The sequence below is a fragment of the Rousettus aegyptiacus genome, unplaced genomic scaffold (assembly GCF_014176215.1).
Source record: "Rousettus aegyptiacus isolate mRouAeg1 unplaced genomic scaffold, mRouAeg1.p scaffold_m13_p_19, whole genome shotgun sequence".
In the NCBI taxonomy this organism is placed as follows: domain Eukaryota; kingdom Metazoa; phylum Chordata; class Mammalia; order Chiroptera; family Pteropodidae; genus Rousettus; species Rousettus aegyptiacus.
Window position 1 is genome coordinate 4,382,414 of NW_023416294.1, and position 27,492 is coordinate 4,409,905.

The window sequence follows — 27,492 nt, forward strand, 5'->3', positions numbered from 1 at the left end:
GCAGCAGCGCGCGGAGCCGGGGATGAGCAGGGCGCCGGGCAGCCGCGGCCGGGACCCCGCGTCCGCCCCGCGCGCCGCCGCCGCCGCCCGCCGCCCCCGTGAGCGCCGACGCGCGCCCCGCCATTGTCCCCGCCGCGCCCGGCCGCGGCGCGCGAGGCGAGGGGCGCGCATGGGTGGGCGCCGCTGATGCCGCCCCCGCCGCGCCGCCCTCCGACGCCGCGCCCGCGCCCGCCCGGCCCCCGGCGCCCCGCGACCCGGCCCGGCGCCCCGCACCGGCGCGCGCCCCGATGGACGCGCCCGCGCTGGCCACGGCGGCGGCGGCGGAGCCCGACCCCGCGGACAGCGCGGGGGACACGCCCGACGGGGCGCCCGCGCCCGCGCCGCCCGCCTACCGCCTGCAGGACTTCGACACGCTGGCCACCGTGGGTGAGTGCGACGCGGCGCGCTCGGGCGCCCGGGGCCGCCCGCGCCGCGGGCCCAGACAAAGGGCCGGGGGCCGCCGCCGCCAGGGACGGCCCTGCCCGGCGCCGCGCGCGCGGCCGCCCCTGCGCCCCCAGCGCCCCGGGCGCCCCCAGGCTTGGCGAGAACCTCCCCTGCACCCCCAGCGCCCCGCGCGCCCCCGGCCCGGCCGGCGTCCCGTTTCCCCCTTCAGATGCACCTTATTCAGACCCCCCCGCCCCCCGCTGACCCACCCAGGTGTCTGCGCCCCGCGACGTCACAAAACTTCCCGGACGCCGCTTCCCTTTGGGGACCCGGGGCGCCCTCGCAGGCAGGGATCCCCAGGGACTCCGGCGGCAGCCGCGAGGGCGCTTGCGAACCCCGCCGAAGCCAGCGCCCCTCCGCCCCGCGGCCGGAGGCTCCGGCGTGCACTTCGCGCCCGGCCGCGGCGGGGGGACAGTGCCCCGTGCCCTTCCGGGTGGGGCGTGGGGGGCGTCGGATGGAGCAGATGAGCCCCGCCAGCGCCCTGCCGTGCGCCCCGTGCGCCCCAAACGCGGCTTGCCTCTCTCAGACGCTCACTTTCTTTTGTCCTCCGCCTTTGAACTTGGCCCCGACGCGGCAGCTGGGAAAGTCGGTTTCCCGTCCTCGCGCGCCGGATCCCCCCACGTGGGCGGCGAATTCAGGCCGCCGCTTCTTAGCGACTCTTTGTCGCCAAGCGGGTGGGTGCCCGCGAGCTGCTCGGGTCAGGAAGCGGGCGCAGGGGGCGGATGTGCGACGGGGAGCCCCGGGCTGGGCGCGGGGGACGGCCTGGGGTCCCCGTCCCTGACTAGGGGGAGAGGAACTGGCAAATAGTGGGCTCCAGGTTGTGAATCCCGCAGCCAGGGACAGAGGGAGTGTGCCCGGGCAGCCCTGGGAGCGGCGGCTTCTCCCTTCTCCGCGGCCTCCGCGCCCACGTGGGGCTGGGTGAGGAAGGGCCAGCGGGGGGCCTGATGGGGGAGGGTGAGGGAGGCGCCCGGCCTCCTACGGGTGTCTCTCTGCCCTGTCCTCTGTCCCTCCCTCCCTCCCTCCGAGACGAGAAAGCCGGCGCGTTTGGCAGGGCCCTGGGCGTGGCGTGGACACAGGCCGCTGGACCTGCACACTAGCTGGAATCACGCGACAATGGCAAGTTGCTGGGGACCCGCGTCCCCTGGCACAGGGCACGGGCCACCGTGTTCCGTCCGGGCTCACGCCTGGCTCCGCCGTCCGGGGACCGGGGGCCACGGCGTCCGGTGCGGGCAGACGGGCGGGGTGCAGACGCAGCCTCGTCCTGTGCCCTGTGGACGCCGCCGCCGAGTGGGCATGGCCGCCAGCGAGCCACGTCATTGTTAAAGATAGACTGTCACCGCCCCCGGGGACCGAGGGGCTGGGCTGGCAGGGCAGGGCAGGGCAGGGAGACCTTTCTTCCTGTGCTCCGCGTCTCCGTGAGGAAGATGCTCCTTCGTGAGGGATCACTTCCTGTGGGCACAGGGGTGCGAGGGGAGAGCCCAGGGGCCCGCGTTCCGGCGCTCGGGCAGGCAGGGCACAGAGACCCGGACTCGTGTGCACACGCCTCGTCACACCGAGGTTTTCTGCAGCCCGTCAGCTCAACTCCTCTCTTTAATGCTGGGGGAAGACTAGCTGAGTCTTCGCCTCAAGGAGCAAGACTAAGTTTTGAGGATGAAACGCAGAAGCCACAGTCATGTCCGCTGAGTGACAGCAGCTTCCGATGACAGCGTGAGATGCGGGGGTGATTGATAGGTTGGGCTGCACCTGCGGCCACGAGCCCCGCCTCCCACGGGTTAGCTCAGCGAAGCCGCTTCCCCTCACCCTGCCCGCTGCCCCCCATCCTCCCACACCCCACGCGGGCAGCCGCGGCCGTCCGGCGTGTCTGGGCGTCTCTGTGTCGTCTTCCTGCTGGGTGAAGTTATTCTCCAGCACGTGAGACACCTGTGCACACCTGAGCACACCTGAGCACACCTGAGCACACGCAGAAGAAACACGAAACAGAACCCCCGCCTTCCCTTCTCCTTTGTTTACTGTGCCAGTCCCCGCCCCCCCGGAACCTTCAGGAACGGTTGGGGTGGTGGCGACAGGGTCCGCAGCGGCCCGCGCGCAGTGGGCCTTCTCCTGCGGCCTGGCCCCCCCCGGCCCGCGTGCCTGGCCCTTTTCCTCGCCCGCAAGCTCGGGCGTGTTCTTCGCCCCTTCCTGTTCCCAGGGGCCCGGACACGGGCGCCCTTGGCACGGAACCGCCGACTCGCCGTCGGTGGCAGGCGATGGTGGCCGCGCGGATGGCGGCGCCGTGCAGGGGCGTCGGGGGACACAGCGCCAGCCCAAGGCCTCGCCGGCAGGGTGGCCGAGTTCACGGGCGGCCACCAGCCCCTGCTGAGCGAGGAAGGAGGGGGAGGGTCACACCCAGGGCGCGTGATCGCACACGTCCTGACCTGCGCCTCGGTGACCCAGCCGCGGGAACCCGTTGGCAGCGGGGGGTGCAGCGCTTCTCAAGTTTTCCCGGAAGAGCGCTCGGCCCCTGACGGTGGCCAGTCTCGGGGTGGCGGCTGCGTCTCAGAGCCCAGAAGGGCCCCTTGTCCCTCCCCCGACCTGGGCTGCTGCTGACCTTGCAGCTTCTCGCTGCACACCTGAGCACACCTGTGCACACCTGAGCCATGTGAGTCACGTGAGCACACCGGCACATACACGAGCACACCTGAGCACACCTGCATCACCTGAGCACACCTGTGCACACCCACAGAGCGGAACCCGCAGCTCTGAGCCTCCACCGAGCCTGCGGACGACTCGGTCACCTGGGCGTCCGTTGCCCAGTGCAGAAGTCTGCCCGGCTCGTCGCCCTCGGGGTCCCGTGAGCGCCGAGGCAGCGGACGCCGTGCCCAGCCTGCCCCCCTCGCCCCGTGCGCCCGCTCCATGCCTTCCCTTCCCAGCCGCGCCCTCGTCCCCCATGTTCCCCCTGTGCAGGATGCCGGGGCCGCCGGGCGGACAGGGAGGAAGGAGAAAGGGGCCGTGGCGGAAAACGGGGTGACAGATGACATGAGGGCAGACCCCGGGCAGACGGGCGCACAGACCCCGGGCATGTCTGCGCGAGTCCCCCCGCAAGCTCCCGTCCCCTGCGAGCCTCAGGAGGCGGCTGATCCGCAGACCGGCTTCGCAGGCGCAAGTCGTGCCGGGCTGAGCGGCGTGGGGGACCCGCCCTCACGTCCTTACCTCGTCGCCCCTCGAAGAGCCGCCTCCGGTGGGGACCTCCCGTTTGGGGTTACGGCTGCGACGTGCACTTCTGGGGGAGACCCGGACTTTCAGCTTACACCCCTCCCCTTCCCGTGACGCCGTCCCCTCTCGGTGGCAGTGGCCGCCCCCAGAGGAGGTGCCCCTGGCCACGCCCTGTCCCCTCATGGACGGCTGCGTGCTGCCCGTGTGCGGGGCCAGCCTTGCCCAGCCCACCTTGCGTGGGCCACGTGCTCGGAGACTTGATGTCGGTGTGAGACCTGCCTCCTGGGGACAGGGACGCCAGGCCCCCGAGCACAGCCTCGCCCCTGCCGGGGGCAGCTCAGAGTCCTCGGGGCGGCGGCCTCGCTGTCCGGGAGTGGCGGGCGCCCTGGGGCTTTCTCAATGTTCCCCCCGAGCGCTGTTTGAGGCGAACACGGTGTCCCCCCCTTCAGTGCGAGTCACACAATGTGCCTGTCCCTCCTTCTCTGAAACGCTCCACGTGCGGAGTTTTTTGTGCCCTGTCCCAGTGGAAGGGGGCGGCGGACACGCCCCCGGGCTGCTCGGTCGCCGAGTGTCCTTGGGCAGCTGACGTCCGGGCTCTCAAATCCTCCTCGCCACCAAGAACATGCGGCTAACGGCGACGCAGCCGTGGGCGCGGCAGCCCGGGCGCGGGGGGTGTGCGCGGTGAGGTCCGGGCGTCCGAGCGGGCCGCCCCCGGCAGCCCCCCACGCGCCTGTCCCCTCGTGGGGGCGACTCCAGCGGGGCCCCGTGAGGGTGACGCCGTCCCAGCGAGCGCGGGAGCCACCTCGTCGGGGGTCGGGGCCGCCCACCCTGCCCGTCTCGTTCCTGTGGTCACGACGCCGCGTCCCGGTCTGTCCTCGTGTTAGACGTTTAGAGAAACAAAGTGTGACGACCGGGCGGCTCCAGCCGCAGACACCGATTTGTCCCCGATTTCTCCCCGATTTGTCCCCGTCCTGGAGGTTGATGCCCGAGACGCAGGTGCGGGCGGGGCCGGTCCCTCCTGCGGCCGCCCTGCTGGGCGTGGGGACCCCACTCCCTCCCCATGTCCTCACGTGGTCCCTCTGCGTGATCTGTGTCCCTGTCTCTTCTTACCAGGACACGGTCCTGTGGGGTCACGGCCACCTCCCTGCCCCTGCATCTCCTCTGTCAAGAGCCATCTGCACGTCCCGATCGCCAGGTTCTGAGGTCCTAGAGATCGGGACCTCCGCGTGAACTCTGCGTGTGCGTGTGTGTGTGTGCATGTGCGTGTGTGCATGTGTGTGCGTGTGCGTGTGTCTGGTGGGAGAGGCTTCCAGTGTTTCCTTTTTCTCCCGTGATTATTTACTTTGTGTCTTGGATAAGGCGGAGCGCAGTTTAGTAACTCACTTCTGAACAGAAGAATTGTGATTCCAAGTAGCTTTTATTTTTATCTTTCTAAGCAGGAGAATGTGAAACGGAATGTCCTGTGAGTCAACACAATTGTGAGTTAAAGCTGTCTAGACAAGCGAACTCGCACAATTAACCCTTCCCCCACCCCCCACCCCCAGTGCTGAGGGAATTCGCTCATTTATTCAGCTGATCTTTGAATAAGTAATCCAAGTTTTATTTTAAAATATCTCTATACGATTATCCAAACCACATTGGGGTTCGTACATCTCGATTGCTGAGATAAGATACACATTCTGTAAGATTCGGCCTTTTAAAGGGTCCAGGTCTGTTTTGTTTTGTTTTTTAAGTTTCATCAGAGTCAGCACACACTCTTAAAAATACCTTTCAAATTCCTTTTCCCCCATGACACATAAGTTTGACTCTACTTGTGTGTCAAAACCTGCCTTTTCGAAGGAGAACTGGGTGCCTTAGGCATTCATTATTCCATACGCCGTGGTTTGTGATGCTTTCCAGTATTCCCACGAGAGGGAAAAAGCCCAGGGAAATCCCTGAGTTTTGCGATGATACTTTTGCTATAATTACGCAGCGAATCATTTTCAGTGCATTTCTCGGTGTAACGTAACGTTTTTTTTTTTTTAATTCTATGCATTAAACACTTCCATAATTCGCAGTAAGAAGTTGGAGAAGCTGATTCGGCGAGGAGTGTCTGGTCGCACCTGCCGCCCCAGACCACCTCCACGTGCACGAACCTCCATCGCCTCAAGTTTTAATCCTGATCGGGACTTTTACACTTGACTCTCTCAGCGAATTTCTCTTCTTTCATGTCTATTCTTGGCGATTTTTCCTTTTTTGGCCATGGTAGGCAGAGGCCATCATCCCGTGTTAGTGACCCGCATGCAGGGGGCTGGCCCAGCGCTGACGGGGGGTGGGGGGCCCGGCTGGTTTCGGGTGCGCGGCACAGCGTCTCCGCCTGCGGTCCTCGGCCCCTCGTCCCGCCGGTGGGATTCGGGACCCCCACGAGCAGTGCACCCCTTCTGCCTGCACCTGACGCCGCCTGAAGCAGCCGCCACTCTGCTCTCGGCATCGTGCGCCTCGTGTTCTCGGGGTCCACACGGGCGTGAGGTGACGCGGAGTTTCTCTCCCCCGCTCGTGGACCATCGGGCCATCAGGGTCTGTCCGTGGTGTCGCAAATGGCGGCATTTTTTTCCCCTAGAAAACCTAATGGCCTTTATTCAGCAACTCACGAATCCAGCAGGGTCCCCTTCCGCCAGGAGAAGGTGGCCCGGGGCTTCTTTCTTTCTCAGGGCTGAATGCTGGTCCGTGGCCATCCTTACATGCAGCGGAGCCACAGTGAGTGAAGGGGCCTTTCGTAGGTGCCAACCGTGGACAGGGGCAGCTGGCGATGGGCGCGGACCGCCCACCGGCGCCGAGTAGGGGGACACGTTCCGTCTGTGCTTTCTCGTGCCGTCTTTGCCCGGAGTGCGTCGAAGCCGATGGCCGCCCGGACGGCAGCCAGCTGGGCGGCTCCTCTGCTCAGCGTCCTGCCCGTCTGGGTCCCGTGATCTGCCCGTGGCGTTGGGGGCCTGCCGCAGCTCCCAGGGTCAGGGCCGGCGTCCGCTTCGGGGCGGCAGCCCCCCGGTTTGAGTGCCGAGTGTTTGCACCTCGCACAGCTTGCAATGTTGATGTCCATGTAAAAAAAAAAAAAACACAAAAATCTATTGTCTGTGTCCACCATGGCTGCGTCCTTGGCCACGTCCGGGCACGGAGCGCCCTCCGGCAAGGCTCAGAGGCACGTGCCGGAAAGACAGGACTTCGTCCGGGCGCTAGCCTCGGGGCTGAATGGGTCCCTCAGTGCAGGTCTCAGACAGACAGGCAGGTCAGGATGGAGGGGCCGGGGACGCACAGCCTGGTTTCCTCGGGAGGCCCTTGCGGCGTGGCCAGGCCTCGGATTGCACGGCCATCCGCCTGCCCTGTTGCAGAGGGACGTGGCTGTGAGGCGAGGAAGGCGTGGTCTGCGTTTGCGGGTCAAAGTCAAAGTCAAAACTGGGACCCCGCGTGGCGCGCGTCGAGATTTCCTGAAAGACCCGCGCCCGCTCGCCGCTGGCAGCGCGCGCCCCCGGCGGCCTCCGCGTCCACCCCGCCCCACCGGAGTCCGTGAGCGCAGGGCTGGCCCTTTCCCGCAGCCACGCTCTGTGTCTGGCCTCCGAACGCCCCTTTCCGGAGCTGCTGCTGCGCCCGGAGCGCGCGGGGCGCCCGTGGCCTCTCCGTGCGCCGCCGTGTGCGTCTCCGCGGGCGCAGGTGGCTCGCTCCTCCGGCCGGCGTGAAACGCGCGTGATCGGAAACCGCGCCTCGAAGCCAAGGGCGGGAGCCACCGTGGGCGGCGTGTGGAGGGCGCGCGTTGGGGGGCCAGGGGAGCGTTTTGGGGGACGGCGTCCCCGCTGCGTGCAGAAGGGGGTCGGATCCCGCGACGCGGCTCCTCGCCCAGGCGCAGTGCGCGCGGAAGCCCCAGCGTTGCTCGGAGGCGCCGCGTCTTTCTCGGCGCCGCGCGTCCTGGTCCCGCGTAGACGCGCAAAGGGCCCGTGGCCGGCGCGACGTGGCCCGCTTCTCCGGCGCGCGTGCGTGCGTGTGTGCCCGCTTCCCCCGTTAGCGGCTCTTTCGGAGGCCGGTGGTGTCTGGGGACAGGGGTGGGGGCGGGCACAGGGGGAGGGGGCGCCGTGGGAACTCGGCGGAAGGTTCCAGAGCTCCATCCAGCCTCGCTCGCTCTCCCCGCAGGCACGGGGACCTTCGGCCGCGTGCAGCTCGTGCGGCAGAAGGCGGCCGGGCGCTTCTTCGCGCTGAAGGTCATGAGCATCCCCGACGTGATCCGCCTCAAGCAGGAGCAGCACGTGCACAACGAGAAGTCGGTGCTCAGCGAAGTGAGCCACCCGTTCCTGGTCCGGCTGTGAGTCCGCGCCCCGCGCCGCCCCGCCCCGCGCTCCCTCCGCGGCCCCGCGCCCCACCCCGCACCCCCTCCGAGGCCCCGCGCCCCGCCCCGCACCCCCTCCCTGCGTCCCCTCCGCCCCCCACTCACCGCCCGCGGCCCTTCCACCCTCTCGTCGCTATGCCGCAGCCCCCGTTTCTCCCCTCTCCCTCCCGTCCCCCCCACTCTCGCCCCGTCCACCCGCGCGCGCTGCGGCCCCATGTCCCCCAGCGCCCGGCCCCTCCACCCGCACTCGGTCCCTCCACCTGCGCGCGCCGCGGCCCCGTGTCCCCCCGCGCCCGCCCTTGCAGCCCTGACCGTGTCCCCCAGGTTCTGGACGGGCCACGACGAGCGCTTCCTCTACATGCTGATGGAGTTCGTGCCCGGCGGGGAGCTGTTCAGCTACCTGCGGGCCCGCGGCCGCTTCTCCAGCAACGCGGCGCTGTTCTACTCCGCGGAGATCGTGTGCGCCATCGAGTACCTGCACTCCAAGGAGGTCGTCTACAGGGACCTGAAGCCGGAAAACATCCTGCTGGACAGAGACGGCCACATCAAGCTCACCGACTTCGGCTTCGCCAAGAAGCTGGTTGACAGGTGAGTGCAGGCCGCGCGGCGCGATTCGCCGGGTGCTCACTGTCCCCCAGCCGACGTGTGTCCTCTGCCGCGGTCCATGCGGGTCCAAGTGACGGTCTCCGTCTGCTTGGTGCCTGCATCATGTCCCCCGCAAAGGCCCCATTTCCTGAATCCACTCGTCCACCCACGGACGCCGTGGCCACTGCGGTACGCTGGCCGTGGTCATGATCCTGCAGATCTGAGTTCATAATTGTTATTTTTATTTTTGGGTAAATCCCCAGAACTAGAATGGCCAGGTCATTGCGCCGTGTTGTTTTTAATTGTCTGAGGAACCGCGGGGTGATTTTCCGTCACGGCTGCGGCAATCTGCAATCCCACCAAGGGGGGTGGGGGGGGCATGTTCTCCAGGTCCTCACCCAGACACATCATCACTTGTTTGTGAGGACGGCCAATCTCACGGGTGTGAGCTGACAGGTCTCAACGTAGTTTTTCTTTTTATCAAAAATTATACACACACGTGCCGTGCATCGAGGGGCTTCCTGCCTGCACCCCACACCCACCTCCGCCATTTTTCACTCAGCACACGAACCCCGTAGACCCAGTTTGAAAAGGCTGCACCCAGTTTTCCTGGCCCATTTCTTGGGCAGCTTCCAGAATTCTAGTGCCTTGTCTTCTGGTCCCTTCTGAATCCTTGTAGGTTCCATTAAAAAAACATTTTTTTTAATCATTCTTTATTTTGTTTTGTGTGAGTAAAGCTAATTTTTTTTTTAATTCACCATCTTGACAATAAGGGAGTGTATACGTTTAAAATATTGAGATCATCTTTAGATAGTTCCTTTTTAAATTCTGTCTTGTTTTCTATTTCTTATAACAAAACAAAAAAAGCCTACTTGCTGAATAAGTAGTTTCCTATGTAAATAAAGATAGAATACCTACACGATGTATAAATATTTATGTTTCAGGTTCTTTCTGAAACTATACTATAGGTTCTACTTTATAAACTACAGCTCAATATAACCTACAGATTAATTCTGAAATCCATAATGCACATTTCCAAAAAGCGGGATTAATCGGGATAAATATTAGTAGTAGTGTGAGAGTTGAAATTCTTAGGAATCTTGGCATAAAATTAACTTTTACATAGTTCAGTACAAAACACCTTCTGGCTTAATTCACCCCAGTGATCCACAATGCTGTATTGACCTGGGAAAAATGTTTAGAGCTAATGTCTCTAACTACGTCATATGTGACGTATAAAAGAACAGTATTCAGCCTAAGTGCAGCTGACACTCTCTCATTTTATTGGTTTTAGTGCCCTGGTGTGTCCTCGCTTTTAGAAACAACACAACCTTTACTGTACAGAATATAAGATACACTCACATATTTTACTTAATTTCTAAAAACTTACCAGTTACAGCTGACATTCTCAATGAAATAGTAACAAACCAAATTCAGCGGTTTGCTTTAACAAACAGCTCGTACGGTCGAGAAGTTTTATTCCCGGCACGCAGCATTGGTTCAATGCCCACCAATCAGTTAACGCAGTGCACAAGACGGACAAAAGGAAGGATCAGAAACACTCTGAAAACGGCACGTCCCGTGCACGCAGCCCTGAACACACAGCTGCGTCATCCCACGTCTTGAAGAGAGGAGGTCGCCCGGGCGGTCACTGCAGAAAGGTCCGCGTCAGTGGCAAGCTTGACTTTGGGGTCAGGCTTTCCCTCGACGACGCGTCTGTGTCACGCGGCTTTCACGGAAGCGGTCGTCCTACGGACCTTACGATGCGCTTCAGGCCAGTCTGGTTTTCCCCGGCAGACCTTCGCCGATCACACTCCTAAGAGTAAAGCAGATGTGACAGCCACGGTCTTTTTCGGGGAGGGCGAAGACCTGCCCATCCTTGTGACGTCGTTTGAGGCTGATGGTGCTGCCCTCTAGTGGCCGCACATGGTCTGGGGTCTACCATTTTTAATCCATTTTACTTGGAACCAGAAAGGAAACGTTTCTCATGTTCCCTTGATCACGGGTTCAGCAAACTGTGTTTTGTTCCCTGCCGGCCCGTCCATTGTGTCCACTTAAGATTAAAGAGAGGAACTCGGTTGGGTAGAGAAAGTCGAGGCGTTGATTTGCCAAATTGCGCAGGGTCCAGGCTGGGAAGGAAAGCCTCGTGAGCATCGTGACTACGGCGTTCACAGACTCTCTCCGCCCAGGCGCGGGTCATGTAGCTGCACAAAATCTACACGTTTGGGTCTCTTTTCCCCGTTTCCACCTGTTCCCCGCGGTTTGGGCTTCTGGAAGCCTCTCTGCGGACCAGCTCAGGTGAGGGCGGTGCCCACGGGCAGGTATCCGGCCCGTCCCCTGGCTCAGGATTCAGACAGCCCACAGGACTGGGGCGTGGAAATGCAAAGAAGTCGGCGGAAGTCCCCGGGGATCGCTGGAAAAGAGGGGTCCGTGCCGTCCTTGGACGTGGAACTCGGAGAAGCGCGTGTGTCGGGTTTGTCCTCTCGCGAGGGGTTGGGCGCGTCGGAGCATGCCGCGGCTGAGGGGGCGCCCCATCCTCCCACGGCCCCCCGTCTATGATGCTTTTCCTAGACGCTCTTCTCTTCCGACGCGGTGTCGCGAACCTCTCGTTCTCTTCCTAGCAGCATAGCTTCCTGTCCTGTTAGACCGTTTTGCATATACACTTTATGTTAAGCAGGAACCTCTCGTAAAAGATTTAGGGGCGGCCTAGGTTTACGGGTTCATGGTCCGAACGGAGCACAGGAAGCTGCTGCTATGTCTAATGTGATTTCCGTGAGCAAAGCACTTTGCATTCCTTTTAAATGGAGAACTGTGCTTTGAATTTCCGTTTCCGGCCTCCTGCGGGGCGTGACCTGGAACCCAATCTTTTCCCATCGTTCCTTCACATTTTCAAACACAGAAAAGTAGAGAGAGCGGTTTGCGTCCGATCCTGGTGTACCTGTCCGCCAACTCCGTAGGTATCAAAGCTTTACGTCCTGTGTTCACATTTTTGTTTTTGGAACTATCTCAAAGTAAGTAGCCACCATCCTGTCTCGAACAGATGATTCCCTTTAAAAAATGTTGGCATCATTATCACCTTACAAAGTAAAAAAAAAAAAAAAAAAACCTTAGTATCATCTAACACCCAGTCGATAGTGAAATTTCCACTGAACGTCTCAAAAATGCCTGTTTCTGCTCCGCGCGTGAGGATTTAACGAACGTTTCCAGGTCGCTTGCGGCTGCTTTGTGTCTCCGTGCGACGTGATGCGCAACGTTCACCTTGTAACTTTGTTTCCTTCGCTGCCGCTGCGTAGTCACACCCGGCGGGCCGCTCACCCCACAAGGAGCCCTAGAAGTCTAGACCTGGTGGCTGCTGCCCAGAGTGACGTTTTTCTCTGTTCTTCTGTGCACAGTGCGGCTCGTCAACTGGCGCTTGGATCTGTGGGTTGAGTTCGATTCGGGGTCTCTTCCTCCCTCCCTCTGCCTCTCCCTTTCTTTTTCCTTTGTTATAAATAGAGCTCTGTTTTTCTTGCTGCTTTTGCATCGTAATCAGAGACACATAACACATCCCTCCTCAACCTCTGTGAGTGGAGTGAAGACGTCTGATCTGTGGGTCCCCCTGTTCCCTACCCGCCTGCCCCCCATGCTGTCCATTGCCTTGTGCCCATCGGTGCCGACCCTGTGGCTGCGGGGTCCCCCCATAGGCATCGCCCCTATGTCGCACGAGACATGACAGAATGTTGTCAATCTTCTTCCTCTCATCCCTTCTGCGTTTTTAGCTGGAATTTTTCTATTTAAAAAAACAGACAAACAAAAAAACGCTTTCCGTCATCCGCCGTTGGGTGACCTTGAAGTGGCATGCTCGATGAGAGGCACGGTGCACGTTTCATTCTTTATCTTGGCGTTTTTGAAGCCTTGGTCTGGCGCTAAATTTAGTGATCTCGAGTGATGACAGTGCGTTTAAAAACATCTCGCCGTCCGCTCAGAAAGTGCACGCTCTCGCCACATTCCCGGACCTGCCGGGTGGCCGGTACCCTCTGCCTTCCGCGTCACGTGTCTTTCCGTTGCCGAGGGCCCCGCAAAGCAGCCCTTAGACTGTGCGGTTCCCACGTGGGTTCAGCTCCTGTGGGACACGCAATACAGCCACGCCGGCGAGCGCAGGCTGTAGCCGCTTCCGTGTGCCTTGCTTCGCTCACCTGTGGCGTGAGGAACTTGTTCCCGCCCCGTAGGATTCCATGGCGACGGTGGACAGATCTGCTCATTTAGAAGTATTTCCTTAAAACAGATCCCGGCAGATGGGAAGCACTGAGCAGATCGGCGTTAGTCAGGTGTTTCAGGCTTGATGGTCTCCGTCATCATTGTCATGATCGTCATTATAGTTGTGATTATTGTTATCTTCACCATCACTGTCATCACCATGACCACGATCATCATTATCACCATCACCATCGTTACGTTACAGTGATCACCATCATTGCCATCGCTGTGGACCGAATCGTGTCCCCCCCAAATTCATGTATGTAGTAAAGCTCTAACCCCCGAGGAGTCCGTGTTTGGAGATGATGCTTTGAGGGTGTCCCAAAGGTTAAACGAGGTCATGAAGGGGGAGCTCCCAATCCCGTAAGACCGATGAACTCATACAAAATTCACTTCTCGCAGCTCCGAAGGCTTGAAATCGAAGATCGGGGTGCTGGCTAATTCAGTCCCTGGGGGAGATTCCTTCCTGCCTTGTCGCTGGCTTCCTTCTCAGTGTGTCCTCCCGTGACAGACGGACAGATGTCTCTCTTTCTCTTCTTATAAGGACACCAGCCGTTGACTGAGCCCCGTCGTAATCCAGCTCAACCTCATCTTACCTGGGTTACATTTACGCGTCTTTCTTTGTATCCACAGGCCCTGGGGTGCAGGACTTTTGGGGGAACAGAATTCACTGCGGGACAGAAGGCCGTGGGGGGTTGGGAGCTCAGGAGCGTCTGACATCTGTACTTTACAGAGAACCCTGTCTTTCTGCGGGTAACGTGGTCTCCTGCCCCTGCTGGGGTAGAACTGATAACCTTGAGGAAACCGAGAGCAATGGGTGTCAGCTTGCCTTCTCCCCAAGAGCCACATGGGGAAAAGGGCATCGGACCAGGGGTGGGGTCATTCACAGCCGGCGCATCTCCGGGTGACTCCCACAAGGCTCCCGCGGTCGTAACGTGATCCGCGGCAGTATCCCGAGCTCCTCGCGGCGCCGGCTGCCTCTCTCCGTCCCAGAGGAGTCGGGCCTCCCTTTTTCCGCCGGAATCCTGTCCCCCGACGAGGTGGCAGGCGACCCGGGGCTACTTAGAAACTGGAAGTTGATACTGCTTCTGCCCGTTACTCTGGGACAGAGCTAAAAAGAGACTCACCTTTCGAGATGTAAGTGGAGACGCCGCACCTAACGCAGATACGGTTACCTGCGGCCGCCTCCCCCCGGTCTTAATATCAGCGGAGAGTGAGGCTTCCAGCCAGGGCCGGGTGACCGTGGGGGAGCTCCCAGGGGTAGCGCACGGTGCTCTCTAACGTACACCGCCGTCTGGTTTATTAACACGGCCACCACCGCACACGGCGACCTTTTTTTTGTATTATTATTGTTTTGATGGCGAAAACATTTACGATCCACGCTCTGAGCAAATTTCGGGGCCGGAACCCAATTTTATTATCCATCACCAGTTTGCTGCACGTGCAGTCACCAGAACTGAGTCATCCCGTAACGGAAAGTTCGTACCCTTTGGCTCACGGCTGCCCACTTTCTTCGTCCCCGAGTCCCTGTACTGTACTTCCGAGCACTGTACTTCCCGTCTCCGTGAGTTTATTATTTCGGGTCCCGCACGTAATGCTTGTGTCTCTGTGCCTGGCATGGTCGACTTGGCGCACTGACTTCGGGGCCCGTCCACGGTGTCACGGACGGCGCGAGTTCCTTCCCGTTCGTGGCCGGGTGATATTCATTCCCCCACGTATCTGTTCTGACTCTGGATCCATTCGTCCCTCGATGGACGTGTCGGTCATGGTGGGCTGTCGCGAGTAGATGTGTCTTCCAGGTCCTGATGTCGGGCCTCTGGGGAACGTGCCCGGGAGTCGGGGTGCCGGGTCACGAGGTGGTTCCTCTCCTTCGGTTTCCGTCATGGCCGCACCAGTTTACAGCCCGCCGACCTTCCCCGCGGCAGACATCTCTGCGCCTCACCAGGACGCCGGCACTGGGTCAGGCTCGCCTGCGGGGCCTCGAGTGACCCGGAGTCCCTCGGTCAAGACCCCATTTCAGAAGGAGACTGCAGTTCTCACCCTGCCCCCCGCCACCTCGTAAACGCTGCTGCGTCCTCTGAATCTGAGTCTTTGTTTTGTTCTTTATAGTCACACGTGGGCGAAATCTCATGCTGATTTTCGTTCTCTGTCTGACTCGATTCCGCTCCGCACAGGACCCTCCAGGTCCATCCACGTTTGTCCCAAATGGTGAGATTTCATTGTTCTTCACGGCCGAGTAATAAGCCGTCGCGTCTAGGTACCCCCTCTTTATCCAGTCGCCTTTCGATGGACGTGTAGGTGACTTCCACGTCTCGGCGGTCGGAAATAATGCTCCAGTGAACGTATGTCTTTTCAGAGTAGTGTTTTGGATTTCTTTGGCTAAATACCTGCACGTGGGTTCACATGACACAATTTACAAAAGAAAGAAGGAAAGAGGAAGAGAAAATAAGACCGCGTCCTGCGTCCCGGGACTTGGGGCTCCGGCACGTCTCGTTGAGGGGACAGCATTCCTCATGAGGAGACGCTCAGGGGACGTGGACACCCTCGGGGGGAGAGATTCTCTGCAGAGGTGGCACGTCGCGGAGGCTCCGATGCCGCGGAAGGGGCGCGGGTGGGCCGGTGGGCGCGACGAGGACCCGCCATCTGGGAGCCGCAGCTCCGCAGGGTTCTGCGGCGTGACGTGCGTGGGCGGCTTCCTGCTCTGCGGTGCGCGCGAGGTCCGGCTGTGTATGCGCTCCTTGCCTTCGCGCGGCCGCGTGCTCATCCTTGGTCGGTCGATGGCTCTTCATCATCATCATCATCATGTGACCGGCATGTGACGCATTTGTTTTGAGTGTGCCCCGTCATGCTTTTGACGTGTGCTCGTATCGCACAGCGGACGCCCGTAAGTCTCGGTAACATCCCTCACCTCGCCGGGGACAGTCATGTTTCTCACGATGAGGTCTCCTCACGTCTCCTCTCTTGGCGACTCTCAGACCGACGGTTCGCGGGGCTCCCTGCGGCCGCCGGGCTGTCGGTTCGTCCCACCCTCGGGACTCGGTCGTCTTGTAACTGGGATGAGTTTGTCCTTCCACAGGTGCCTCTTTGTCAGCCAGGTCCCGCACGGCGGAGAACGGAGAGGCGTGAGCAGGGCCTTCACACGTCTGTACATCTTAACGGCAGCCGGGCGTCTTTTTTAGGTAGAAAGCGAATTCTTTTACAAAGAGGGGAAAGGCATGGTTCCTCCTGCCGCTGGGAAATGGAGATTTCAGGCAGCAGAGGAAAGGGGTGACCGGAAGGAAACAAACCAAACAAACCAAACAACCAAAAAGCGACCAGAACACCCCGCCGACCGCGTCAGAACCTCCAGCTGCCGCCGGCTGCCCTCGAGGTGGGGCCGGATGCTCGTTCCTCGGCAAAGGTCGCCTCGTCCACAGAGACGCCTGTTCCCTAAGCCCCGTGTGCCATTGTACCCCCCAATACTCTCCGCGCCCCTTAAGCTGAGTACTTCCGAAAGCCTCCCGTGCAGTACGCGCCTTTCCTCCTGGGGTCACGAGGCGCCTGGTCACGCGATCGCGCCGGCGTGTGGCCTCCTAGGGGCGCACGGAGCCGGGTCGGCGAGGCCGTCCCGGAATCGTGGTCTTCGGCGCCCCGTCGCAGGAAGACAGGCACCGTGCGTCCTCAGCTGCCGAGGGTCGGCAATGGCCACGAGAGACCGGCCTCCTCGATGCCCTTTGGGTGCCCTTTGGGAGCGGGTCCGCGGACACGGCGTCGCGGTCCCCGGGGTGGGCACGGCGACTCGCCGCGATCGATGACCGCGTGGGAACACGTCACGCCCCCTTCTGTCTCCCCAGGACGTGGACCCTGTGCGGGACGCCCGAGTACCTGGCCCCCGAGGTCATCCAGAGCAAAGGCCACGGGAGGGGCGTGGACTGGTGGGCGCTGGGCATCCTGATCTTCGAGATGCTCTCGGGGTGAGTACGGGCCCCCCGACGCCGTGCACGCAGACCTGGGCTCCCCTCCGCTGGGCACTTCGCCCCTCAGACATCTCAGGACCCCAGACGCGTGTGGGCGGGCCTTCGGGAGGCCGGCCGACGCTCCGGGCATCGCCACGCTGAGATGACCGGGTCCGCAGGCGCGTCTGCGAGACAGGTCGGAGGCTCCTCACTCGGGGACCTCGCGTGTCGGGGACGCCACCTCGTCCTGCAGACGGGCGCTGTCCTGGACGCTGCTGCGGCGGGCGGCCCGGGAGTCGCCCGGGGCCGTGGCGGGGGCATCGGACGCCGGGGGACGGGCCGCTTCTCTGCCCCCGCTGCGTGCCGTCCCCGGCCCCGGCCCCCTGTGTTCGGCGTGGGTGACCCCTCCCCACGGGCCTCGCACACGCCGCACGCGCTCGCTCCTCGTAGCAAAGGCCAGGCCGGCCTCGCGTGCCCGGCGCAGGGGGGTGTCCACGGCGGCGCCCGCCTCCGTGGGCAAGAAAGGCGGGGGGAGGCGCTGCGCGCCCCGCGGCTGCTGGGTCCGTCCGTCTGTCTGTGGTTCATCTTCCGACCTGTCCAGCCGCCCATCATCCGCGACTCACCCCTGTTCCCTGTCCTCCCCGTCACCCCCATCTCGTCTGGTCATCGGCGAATCGTTTCTGTCTTTATCATCCAGCTTAAGTCTGTCACCTCTCTGCCTGCCTGTCATCTACCTGTGATCGTTACCATCTACCTGTGAGTGTGTGTACCTGTGCTACCTACCTGTCATCTACCTGTCCCTTTAGATGCCTGCCTACCTACCCACCTGTCATCTACCTGCCATCGTTATCATCTATGAGTCTATGTATCTGTCCCACCTACCTGGCATCTGCCTATCACCACCTATCATTCTACGTCATCTCTATACATCACCTCTCTACTTATCTACCTATCTCACTACTTACCTATCTTCTGTGACCTTCCTATCGTCATCTATTAGCATTTATCGTCTATCATTGTATCATCTGTCTGTCATCTGTCTATCATCCATCTATCTATCATCTCTCTCTCTCTCTCTATCATCCATCTATCTAGCTAGCTAGCTACCTACCTACTTACCTATCTACTCACTATTATCTGTCATTCCTACGTATCTATGAATGTATGTATCTGTGTATCTATCCTATCTATCTATCTCTCTATCTATCTATCTATCATCCATCTATCTGTCCATCTGTCTATCATTCTATCATCTATCTCTCTATCTGTCTATCTATCATCCATCTATCTGTCCATCTGTCTGTCTATCTGTCTGTCTATCATCCATCTATCTGTCCATCTGTCTGTCTGTCTATCATCCATCTATCTATCCGTCTATCGATCTATCATCCATCTATCTATCTATCTATCAATCATCCATCTGTCTACCTATCTAACTACTTACCTATCTTCTATCATCTGTCATCTATCTATCATCTATCTATCTATCTATCTATCTATCTATCTATCATCCATCTATCTATCCATCTGTCTGTCTGTCTGTCTGTCTATCTACTTACCCATCTACTCCCCATTCTCTGTCACTCCTGCGTATGTATGAACGTATGCATCTGTGTACCCGTCCTATCTACCGTCTATCGTGTCTGTCACCAATCATTCCTCTATGTATCATCTCTCCATCTGCTTATCTACCTGTCTGTCTACCTAACTACTTCCCTATCACCTGTCACCTCTCTATCATCATCTATTGTCTGTCTATCATCCATCTATCTATCATCTATCATCATCTACCTACCTATCTACCTACGTACCTACCTTTCTAACTACGTACCTACCTACTTACCCACCCGCCTGCCTGCCTACTTAGCTACCTACCTACCTAGTGTTCTGAGTTTTCCATTACTGTTTACTCAGACATTTCTAGCGCGTTCCTTGACAGGTACCCTAGCCCAGGAAGTTCCCAAGCGAGGAAAAAAAGTTAAAGCCAGTTATGCACAGAGTCAGGCCATCGAGCAGGTGCAGCAGCTGTAAATGCAGACCGTATCGATCGGCTTCCCCTCGGATGTTTTCCTGCTGGAATTTTATTGGCCACTAGAGGGCGGCATTGCCCGACATAACCGACTCCTGGCCTCCAACAATTTTAAAATGGAATGAAATCCCATGTTTTCTGTCTTGTCTTTACTCCTGGGGCAGGATATAATATCACAGAGCATGACAATATGCGAAGTTACTATCAAATACAATATTAGGCCATGGTAAACTGGCAAACAGAATATTGATGGAATGCAACGGAAAATAATTTTAAAAGAATTGGAAAAGAATAAAGTAAAATCGAAGTACGATATAATATTAGCATATATGAGAATTTTTATATTAATATTACTATGTAATTAGAATTAGTAGAATAGTATTAAGATATGATGTTTAGACTATTAGACTAAAATGGAATGTCTTTTGTTATATTGATGGAATGGCACCCATAGGATCTGTCTAACATCGTAATGAAATGTTAGGGAAAGGCTATAATATAAGCAGAATGTGGTATGTCACTGGGTCCCATCGCCACAATCATTGACGGCCAGGGAACTTTCCGGGACAAGTCACAGCAGGGTGACATCCCAGGAACTCCCTTTGTATCCTCCGTCCAGAAAGTCATTCTCGTTGGCCTCAAACCCTTTTCAAAGTACCTCGCTTGCAAGGCCAGCTCCCTGCGAACAAGTTGAGCACAGAAAAGCGTTTAGCTGGCAGTTTAGGGTCATGTTAGTTTGTTTATTTCGATAGGAAGGAAGTTGCTCATAACGTCCAAAGCCATGAACCAGGCGCTCACAGCCTGTTCTCTAAGAATCGGGGTGCGGTGGGGTCTCGGGCAGAACAGCGAGCATTTCTTGGGGCCGGGCTTGCCTGTGGGGGGACCGAGTACTGGTCCCTGCTCTCTGCGCCTCTGCGTTCGGGCGAGGTGCGTACAGAGACGTCCCCGCAGGGTGGGCGGAACGGGGTGACACTCCTCAGGCCTCACGATTGTAATCACGGTAACTGGTCCCGCGGCCCAGGAGGCTCCCTGTCTGCGGGGCTCCTCCTCGTCCTCCAGTGTTATGCCTGTTAGGGCTGCCCCTTGCTCCGTGCCCCCGACATGTCCCCAGCGAGCGAAGGAAGCTTGCGTCAAAGCCGGTCTCGTCCTGACTCTGTGACGCGGAACCAACGGCCCCGACAGAGTGCGGGAGGGGGAGCTTTTCCCGCCCGAGACACGTGTTGATTTTTCCCACAGTTTCCCCCCGTTTTTCGACGACAACCCCTTCGGCATCTACCAGAAGATTCTCGCCGCCAAGATCGACTTCCCCAGGCATCTGGAGTTCAACGTGAAGTGAGTACACGCTCCGCCGCCCTCGCCTTGCGGGCGCGGTCGTTGCGTTTTTAAAGCGCCTAGGGGGAAACAATGAGGAATCGCGTGAGTCTCGGCGTCTTGGGGGCAGGACCCCGAAGCGCGCTCATTGTCCGGAGCCTCGTGTCGAAACTGTTTTGGACAGTCGCCCGTTTCCCCGGAAACGGACCAGGTTTTCCTTGCCACGCCGTAGCGACACGTCACCTGTTGGTGACTCTTGGCTCTACCGTGCGCCTCGGGAGATAAGTGGTATTTCCACGCAGCCCGTGAAGCTATTTCTATCATATTTCGTGAGAGCGGCCAGTTTCGTCGTTGCAAGAAGAGTCAGTGGGGGGAGCAGAGTGTAACCCCTTCTTGCCCTGTTCAGGGATCCCCGTCCTCAAAGCCCTTTTCTCGTGCTGAAATTCGGGGCCCCGCGCCCGTCGCCCCCAGAACTGCTGTCCTGAAACTCCGTGCGTCCGTGAGCTGGGCTCTGCCTTTCCCCACGCGTGTGGCAGTGGAGATCAGACACATCGCCTGGCCCGGCATCGAGGCGCCCACTCAACACGCCTCCCTGGCTTTGCCGTATCGGGGTGGCCTCTTGGCCCTGCCCCCCACCCCATCCTTCCAGGACCAGGCTGTGCTGCGAGGCTCAGATCTCGTATTTTAGATAAACCTTCTGTGCCTTATGATCCCAGTACGGCGGCTTTGCGTGTAGGCGCTCAGTAGGGCCAGCGCTGGCGCGTAGTAGGCCGGCCGCCCAGCGCTGCCGGAGCTGCTGACCAACGCTCGCTCGGCAGCGTGGGCCCCGGGCGGCCGTCCCGGGGGGCGGGCTGTGCGGCCGCTCACGGTCTCCGTCCCCTGCGGTCGGGATCGAGATGCCAACGCTGTTTCTGCCCCTTCTCCCCCCCGGACAGAGACCTGGTGAAGAAACTCCTCGTCGTCGACAGGACCCGGCGCCTCGGGAACATGAAGGTAGGTGCTTCCGTCCTGTGCACGCGGCGGCTTCCGCGGCGGGCGCCCGTCGCCGGACTCGGGCACCACCTCGTCGGTGGGCACAGAGTCACGGTGTTTCTGGCGAATGCAGGCGAATGGGAGGAGGACCCAGGGCGGGAGGGGCGGGCGGGGGTCGGGGGGCCGCGGGGTGGGGCGGGCGTCTGCCACCGGAGGGGAGGACGGGGCGCCCCGAAGCTCACGCAGGCGGGAAATCGGGCGGCGGCGCTGAGTGCTCGGTACCGGCTCCGCGCGGACTTCCTTCGGGGCGCGCGGTCCTGTGTCTGCCTTGCTGGGCGACACTCCGCACGTCCTGTGCGGCGTGCGTGTCTGCGCGACCGAGCGGCTCGCGGGCACCGGGCGCCCTCGCGGGGCAGGCAGGCTGGCCGGCCACGCCCCGACTCCCTTTTCTCCCGTGTGCGTCTCTCCCGAAGAACGGGGCCGACGACGTCAAGAGGCATCGCTGGTTCCGCACGGTAGACTGGGACGCCGTCCCGCAGAGGAAGCTGAAGGTGCGGGGCGCGCCGGGGGGCCCCCCGCGGGGCTCACGCCCCCGCCTCGGCGGCGGGACTCGCAGGCGCCTGGCTCCCTCCCTCGCCGGCCCCGTGGGACCGCGCTGGGTCCGGCCACCCCGCTTTCCCCCGGGGAGCCGTCAGCGGCACGTCCGTGGCGATGCTGGTGCATGCGTGGGGGGGGGGGGTTCCTGGGCGACCCCCACAGCGCGGTCCTCAGACATGGCCCGTGGACCCCGAGGAGCCTGGCCGCGACGTGCTCACTGTGCCTCTCTGCTCCGGCCCACATCGCAGCCGCCCATCGTGCCCAAGGTGTGCAGCGAGGGCGACACCTCCAACTTCGAGGCGTACCCCGAAAGCGACTGGGACGCGGCCGCCCCGGTGTCGCCCAAAGACCTGGAAGTCTTCAAGAATTTCTGAGGACAGGAGGCCGCCTCCGGGACGGGGCGCGTCCGCGGTGAGTGACTTAACGCAGCGCGGTCCAGCGGGGCGCAAGGCAGGCAGGTCCGCGGGCCGAGGGGGGACCTCCGTCGCCCATGGGGGCACGAGCCGCAGACAGACGGAGACCGGCCTTCCGGGCGTCAGCCGGACCAACGCCCCAGGGGGGCCGCTCACCGGGCGCGGGGGGCCTGGAGGCAGCATGTGCCCCGCGGGGTGTAAATCCCCAAACACGTGTGTCCGCCGCGGCCGACGCCCCCTGGGCAGGTGCGTCCGGGAGGCACGCCGCCTTCCTGTTGGGCGTGGTTTTCTGTTTCTTTGTTTCCTTGTTTCTTTGTTGCTGACAAAGCTCGAGTTCTTCTCGTATGGAAACGCCGAGTTCCGGGGCGGCCTCCTCCCGACACGGAAAACCCCGAGTGTTGTCGGAAGGGTGCTTTCGGGTCCCTGGTTGTCACAAGGCGATCACACATGGCGTTTGCTAAAATTTAAAAAAAAAAAAAAACAAAAAAAAGCATTCTGAGTTCGTTGTGAACTTGAACGCCGGACGCTCTGTAACCAGCGTCCGTGGCCGCGGGACTCGGGAGGTCGCGCGGTCTCCGTGTTGGGGGCCGCTCGAGCCACTCGCCTGGGCCGCGTGGGCGTGACGAGGGCCGGGCCCCCCCGCGCCCCCCCCCGTTCCGCCTTTGGCTTCGCACGTTCGCGCGGAACCCCGTTTCCGCTCCTGCGGCCGACCCCCTCCCGCCCCGTGCCCGAGGGCAGCGGATAGCGTGACTCATGGGCGCGGCCACCACGTGACAGTCGCCCGCCTTCGAAACACGTCTCCGTGTCCCACGGGGCACCGCCCCCCCCGGAGTCCGAGCCCGCGGCTCTCGCGATGACGCCCGCAAACAGCGTCGCTCTGTTTCGTGCCGTCACGCGCGGTACGCACGGCGCCCACCGCGGTAGACGCTAACCAGACCCTTCGTCTTTTCTCCTGCCAGACACCGGAGGAGCCGAGCCCGCCCCGGCCGACCGGCCGCACCTGCGCGGCCCCTTGCACCCGCGCGTGCGAGCAGCTGGGCCCCGGGGCCCCTCCTGGGACCTGCGTCACCGCGGCGGCTGGACCCGCGCCTCGCGGTCGGACGCGCTGAAACATCCCTCCCCCGCCGCGATGCCCCGTGGTTCCTGTTCCCACCGACCCGGCTCGCCGAGTGCGGGCTGAGCGTGCGTGGTCATGGCCACGCGTCGCGTGCGTGTGCGTGTGTGGATGTCCACCCGGGCGTCGTAAGAAACGGCGTGTGTGTCGATGTAAATGTTCGCGCTTCGGCAGAGCCTACGACGCTGCGTTTTCAGACTTTTTTTTTTCCTCTAGAACGTGTTCTCTTGGGGACAAAAATCTAAGAAGGAAGATGTGTGCTTTTTTTTTTTTTCTTTGCCGTTTTCCGTGCGTTGTTAGGTCTTCGTGAAGAAAACGTCGCCTGACCTTCTCTAGCTAACCTCTTCGAGGCTTTACATCTGGTGATTTTAGGTCTAGAAACCAAAAGGAAGGGAAAGAGACGGGGGTTTGAATTTTAGTCCGAGAGGGACCCCTGACCGTTCGCGTCGTCGAAGGCGCGAGACAGTCAGAAACCTTTCTTTCCCCCCAAGTGTCGTGCCGCGGGCCAGGAAGGGTAGACGCTGCGGCAGTCGGAGCTGAGATCTCCCCGGCACCGCCCCAAAGGCAACAGAAGGCCGTCGCGCCGAGCTCTCCTCTCCGCTTTCACCTGGACGGAGCCCGGAGCGAAGGCCCGCGGGCGGCGCACCTCGGTCCCGTGCCGGCGGAGGTCACGCTCGGGCAGGGTGACCAGCGCGGGAGACGTTTCTCCTCTTCGGAGCCGCTCGTGATGGTGGCGGCGGCCGCGGCTGCGCACGGAAGCAGGACACAGCCGAGGTCCCCGGAGTCCGCGCTTTCCCCGGGTCTCGATTCCTTTCCTCCCTCGCGCTCCTGCTCCCCGAGTCTGCGCTTCGCTGTGCAGGCCCCACGGGGACGGCCCGTTCCCCGCCGCCCAAACCCGCCGTGCGTCCGCTCAGAGGCTCCGCACGCCCAGCCGCCTGTGCGTTTAAGAAGCAGGTCCCAGTGCCTTCGGGAACGCCAGGGCTCTGATGCGGAGAGCTGCCGTTCGGGGAACTCTTGCTTGTTTTAAAAATAAGAAAGAAAGGAATGCATTCGCCTATGAGATGTGGCCGGTTTCCACGGACGACTGACAGGGAAGGCGCTGTGTGCTCGAGGCTGGAATGATCAGGACTCACACCCAGCGGAGCTCTGGAGCACAGGGCCGTCCAAGAGCACAGTCGTCCCCCGGCTCATGCACGAGCTCGCCGTCAAGCGGGCAGCGACTCGGGCCGTGGCGTGAGCGCGGAATGCGGTGACTTGAACCCTTTCTCCCCGAGGGGCGCCTCGGTGACGTGTCATCTCCCGGAGGTGCGGGGCGCGCGGCCCCCACCGAACTCCGCCCTCAGCCTGTCCTCCTCGGTGTCCGTCCTGTTCGCTGTGAGCCGAAGGCCAGCGCCGGCTGACACTCGAGCAGTTCCTGAGCTGTTTTGTTACTGAACCTTCGGTGAGATCGACAGAGTGAGTGACTTTGCGCACTGACTGAGACGTGGGCCTAGAAAAAAAAAGCATGTCTCCTGACTCCTGACTATAAGGTAAATAATAATAATAATTACTGTTACATTACAGCCTTCTGCTCAAAAAAATTGAAACACCGTGCTCCAACATGAAAAACAGTTCTCCATAGGCACATTCGCCCATCTGCGTAGTTTTGGGTTTGTTTCTGACTGTGCAGCATTTAATAAATGATAGGAAAATAGCCTGAAGGAAGCCTGAGAGGCATTGCCTTAATTTTGAACAAATCTGCCGGAAAAACAAGGGTTCGACGGCATCAACGACATCATCCTTTAAAAACATCGTCGTCAGCCACTGTGTGGTAACCACGCAACACAAACGGAACATCGACAGGAATTTCAGAAACCCTCGGGGGCCTTACCCGCGCCTTCGACGGTCTCGCTGATGTTCACACCTGGCGTGGCCCTTGCTGCGTGTGACTTACCTGTGGCAGGGCCGGCTTAATCCACGTGAGCCTTCAACGCATGGGACGCTCACTGCGTATAGTGCAAAATTAGTTTCCTCGGCAGGGACGTCCTGAAATGCCTATGCGTCTGTGATCAAAGAGACTCACTATGCAAAAGTGTGAGGAAAATTCATGGCAGGGACCACAAAGTTCAGGCCAGAAGAGGTTGTGTCTTTGGTTTATGCAGCGTGGAGGGTTCGCAAGGCTTTCTCAGATACGACTAACTATCCGGAAAGGATCTTTAAGGAGAGCTATGTTCATTCAGGTGGATCTCGCCCTGACAGAAATGTCACTCGCCTGGCCCGATCTGCGTACCGAGGAAGGAAATGAAAATCGCACAGCAAGCAGATGGCGCATTCGTATCTGCTGACTTCTCACGCCTCCCAGACGGAAGCCGGAATTCTCCTCGGCGTGAACACGTCTGTGCCCGCCGTTGGGCGAATCGCGGTTTCTGCCGTCAGCGTGACAACAGCCAGAGAGGCCCTGGCGACAAGGCGCACATGCCCACCGGACACCACCGTGTGGGTTTAAGACCCCTCTTCCCATCCTCGCCCAGGGAGCAGCTACACAGTCACCTGTCTGTAAGTGTCTAGAACGTTCTGGTTCGTTCTACACATCTAAGCTGCAAGACCAGCTCCCCACGAATGACAGCGTCCCCCGCTGCGCTAAATCTTGGAGCGATGCGAGATGCGTTTGCTGTTTCTGAGTTGACCTAAGTTGCCTCTTTTAACTGTAAAAATATGGCTCAGGTGCCTCTCCGCAGGGCCAGTGACCAGGGTGAGGACTTCGGGCCACGGCAGATCCCGTTAGAACATCAAACTCTGCACTCTGGCTTCTTGGTCAATGGAGTGCAGGAAAAAACACTTGGTTGGATTGTGCGTGTGTGTGCGTGCGCGCGCGTGTGCGTGTGTGCATCACGAAATCAACACTCACACAAGCACCCGGTTCCTGCAACCGTCGAGGTTTGCAATGCGATGCCCGAGAGGTTGGTTTGTTTGGTTTTATTTTTGGTCCTGCATCTACGCAGAGCATCTCTTACACGTGCTGGGCGAGTCCCGCGTACCGTAACCTGCCTTCTTGCTTCTGACGCGTTCCCCTCGCGAGGACGATGTCCACGTAACCGAGACCGAAAGGAAAAGCAGACTGACCGCGGTGCGGACGCCGTTCTCGGCTGGCCTGGCGGGTGCGCGTGTGGGTGCGCGCGGGTGGCAGGCAGCGTGCGGCCGGGGCGTTCTCACCACACGGGACACGTTCACGCCGCGCTTGCTTGGCAGACCCCGTGGGCTCGCGCCGCGGGGAGCCGCCAGCGCGTCCTTCCTGGCAAGGAAATGCTCACGGCGCCCTGCGAATTACCGGGTCCGGACATGTCCTCCTTCGCGTCCTCGGTCTTCCGTCTCGAGGACGCGTCCGTCGTTTAAGTCCGACCCGCGGGCCGTCTGTGCCTCCCCGTCCGTCTGTCCCTCCCCGTCCTCCGAGGCTGGTTCTCAGCTCCGTAGACGGGACGTCGCTCTGTCCTTCCGTGTGCCGTGCTGCGGGCGGCCGGGCTGGGTCACTCGGGCGCTTCCGAGGGCTTCGTAGGGTGCCCCCGACCGGTGACAGTGCCTTCGCAGGGGTGGCACGTCCCCGCAAGCCACCCCTGGGACGTGCGGGGGGCCGTCACGGCTCCTCGTGTGCATGTGGGGAAAATCCCGACAACAACAAGAAAAGAGACTGTTTCTCATCCTGTGAATTCCTTGCACACTGAAAATCACTGTGATTTGTATATATACCTTAGGAGAATTTTACTGCTGTCTAATTTATGGAATAATACTATTGATTCCAGGTTTGTTTAATAAAACGTCGTTATCTTTTAAGAAGTCTGATTCCTGTCTGCGTTTTCTGTTACGGGGTAAACTGTAGCTTGTCGACTTCCATCTGGTCTAGGACGCGGCATGAGTTTTCAGAGTTTTTAATGTATTTATTCCTCATTCTTTTATTCGGGATGTAATCGACATGTAACATTACGTTAACCTGAGGTGCACAGCCTGAGTCCGCAAAACGGTCACCCGTGATAAAGTCCGAATAACACTCGTCACCCAGACAATCAGGATCGTCAGTGGCTCGGGACTGTGGCATTTCCACAGAGCGGGTGCTCAGGAGGTGGCATCCTGGCTTGGGAGAGGGAGCATGTGTGTGTGTGTGTGTGTGTGTGTGTGTGTGTGCGCGCGCGTGCACACGCGTGAGCAGATGCCCTGGAGAAAACGCAGGGATTTTTGAAGAACCGACATTCCGGGGGGTGCGTGATGCCAGGTGACCAAATCCCTGTTCTCCTCTTGGGGTG

The 27,492-nt window shown here is 60.3% G+C and overlaps 1 protein-coding gene across 1 annotated transcript; it reads left to right on the forward strand.

Moving 5' to 3' along the window:
• Positions 1–271: 271 nt before the first annotated feature.
• PRKX (protein kinase X-linked) lies at positions 272–27,028 on the forward strand. The gene is made up of 9 exons (XM_016136428.2): positions 272–426; positions 7,834–8,002; positions 8,351–8,614; positions 16,681–16,800; positions 20,048–20,143; positions 21,058–21,115; positions 21,568–21,645; positions 21,940–22,102; positions 23,064–27,028. The coding sequence occupies exons 1-8, from the start codon at positions 288–290 to the stop codon at positions 22,063–22,065; spliced, it is 1,050 nt and encodes a 349-aa protein (XP_015991914.2). The 5' UTR covers positions 272–287; the 3' UTR covers positions 22,066–22,102; positions 23,064–27,028.
• Positions 27,029–27,492: the final 464 nt, after the last annotated feature.

What these genes read in the sequence shown, in the direction of transcription:
- PRKX (XM_016136428.2), top strand. Translation starts at nt 288, where the DNA reads ATGGACGCGCCCGCGCTGGCCACGGCGGCGGCGGCGGAGCCCGACCCC. An exon ending in CGACACGCTGGCCACCGTGG is followed by an intron (nt 427 to 7,833) that starts GTGAGTGCGACG and finishes CTCTCCCCGCAG; the next exon opens with GCACGGGGACCTTCGGCCGC. An exon ending in TCCCGCAGAGGAAGCTGAAG is followed by an intron (nt 21,646 to 21,939) that starts GTGCGGGGCGCG and finishes CCCACATCGCAG; the next exon opens with CCGCCCATCGTGCCCAAGGT.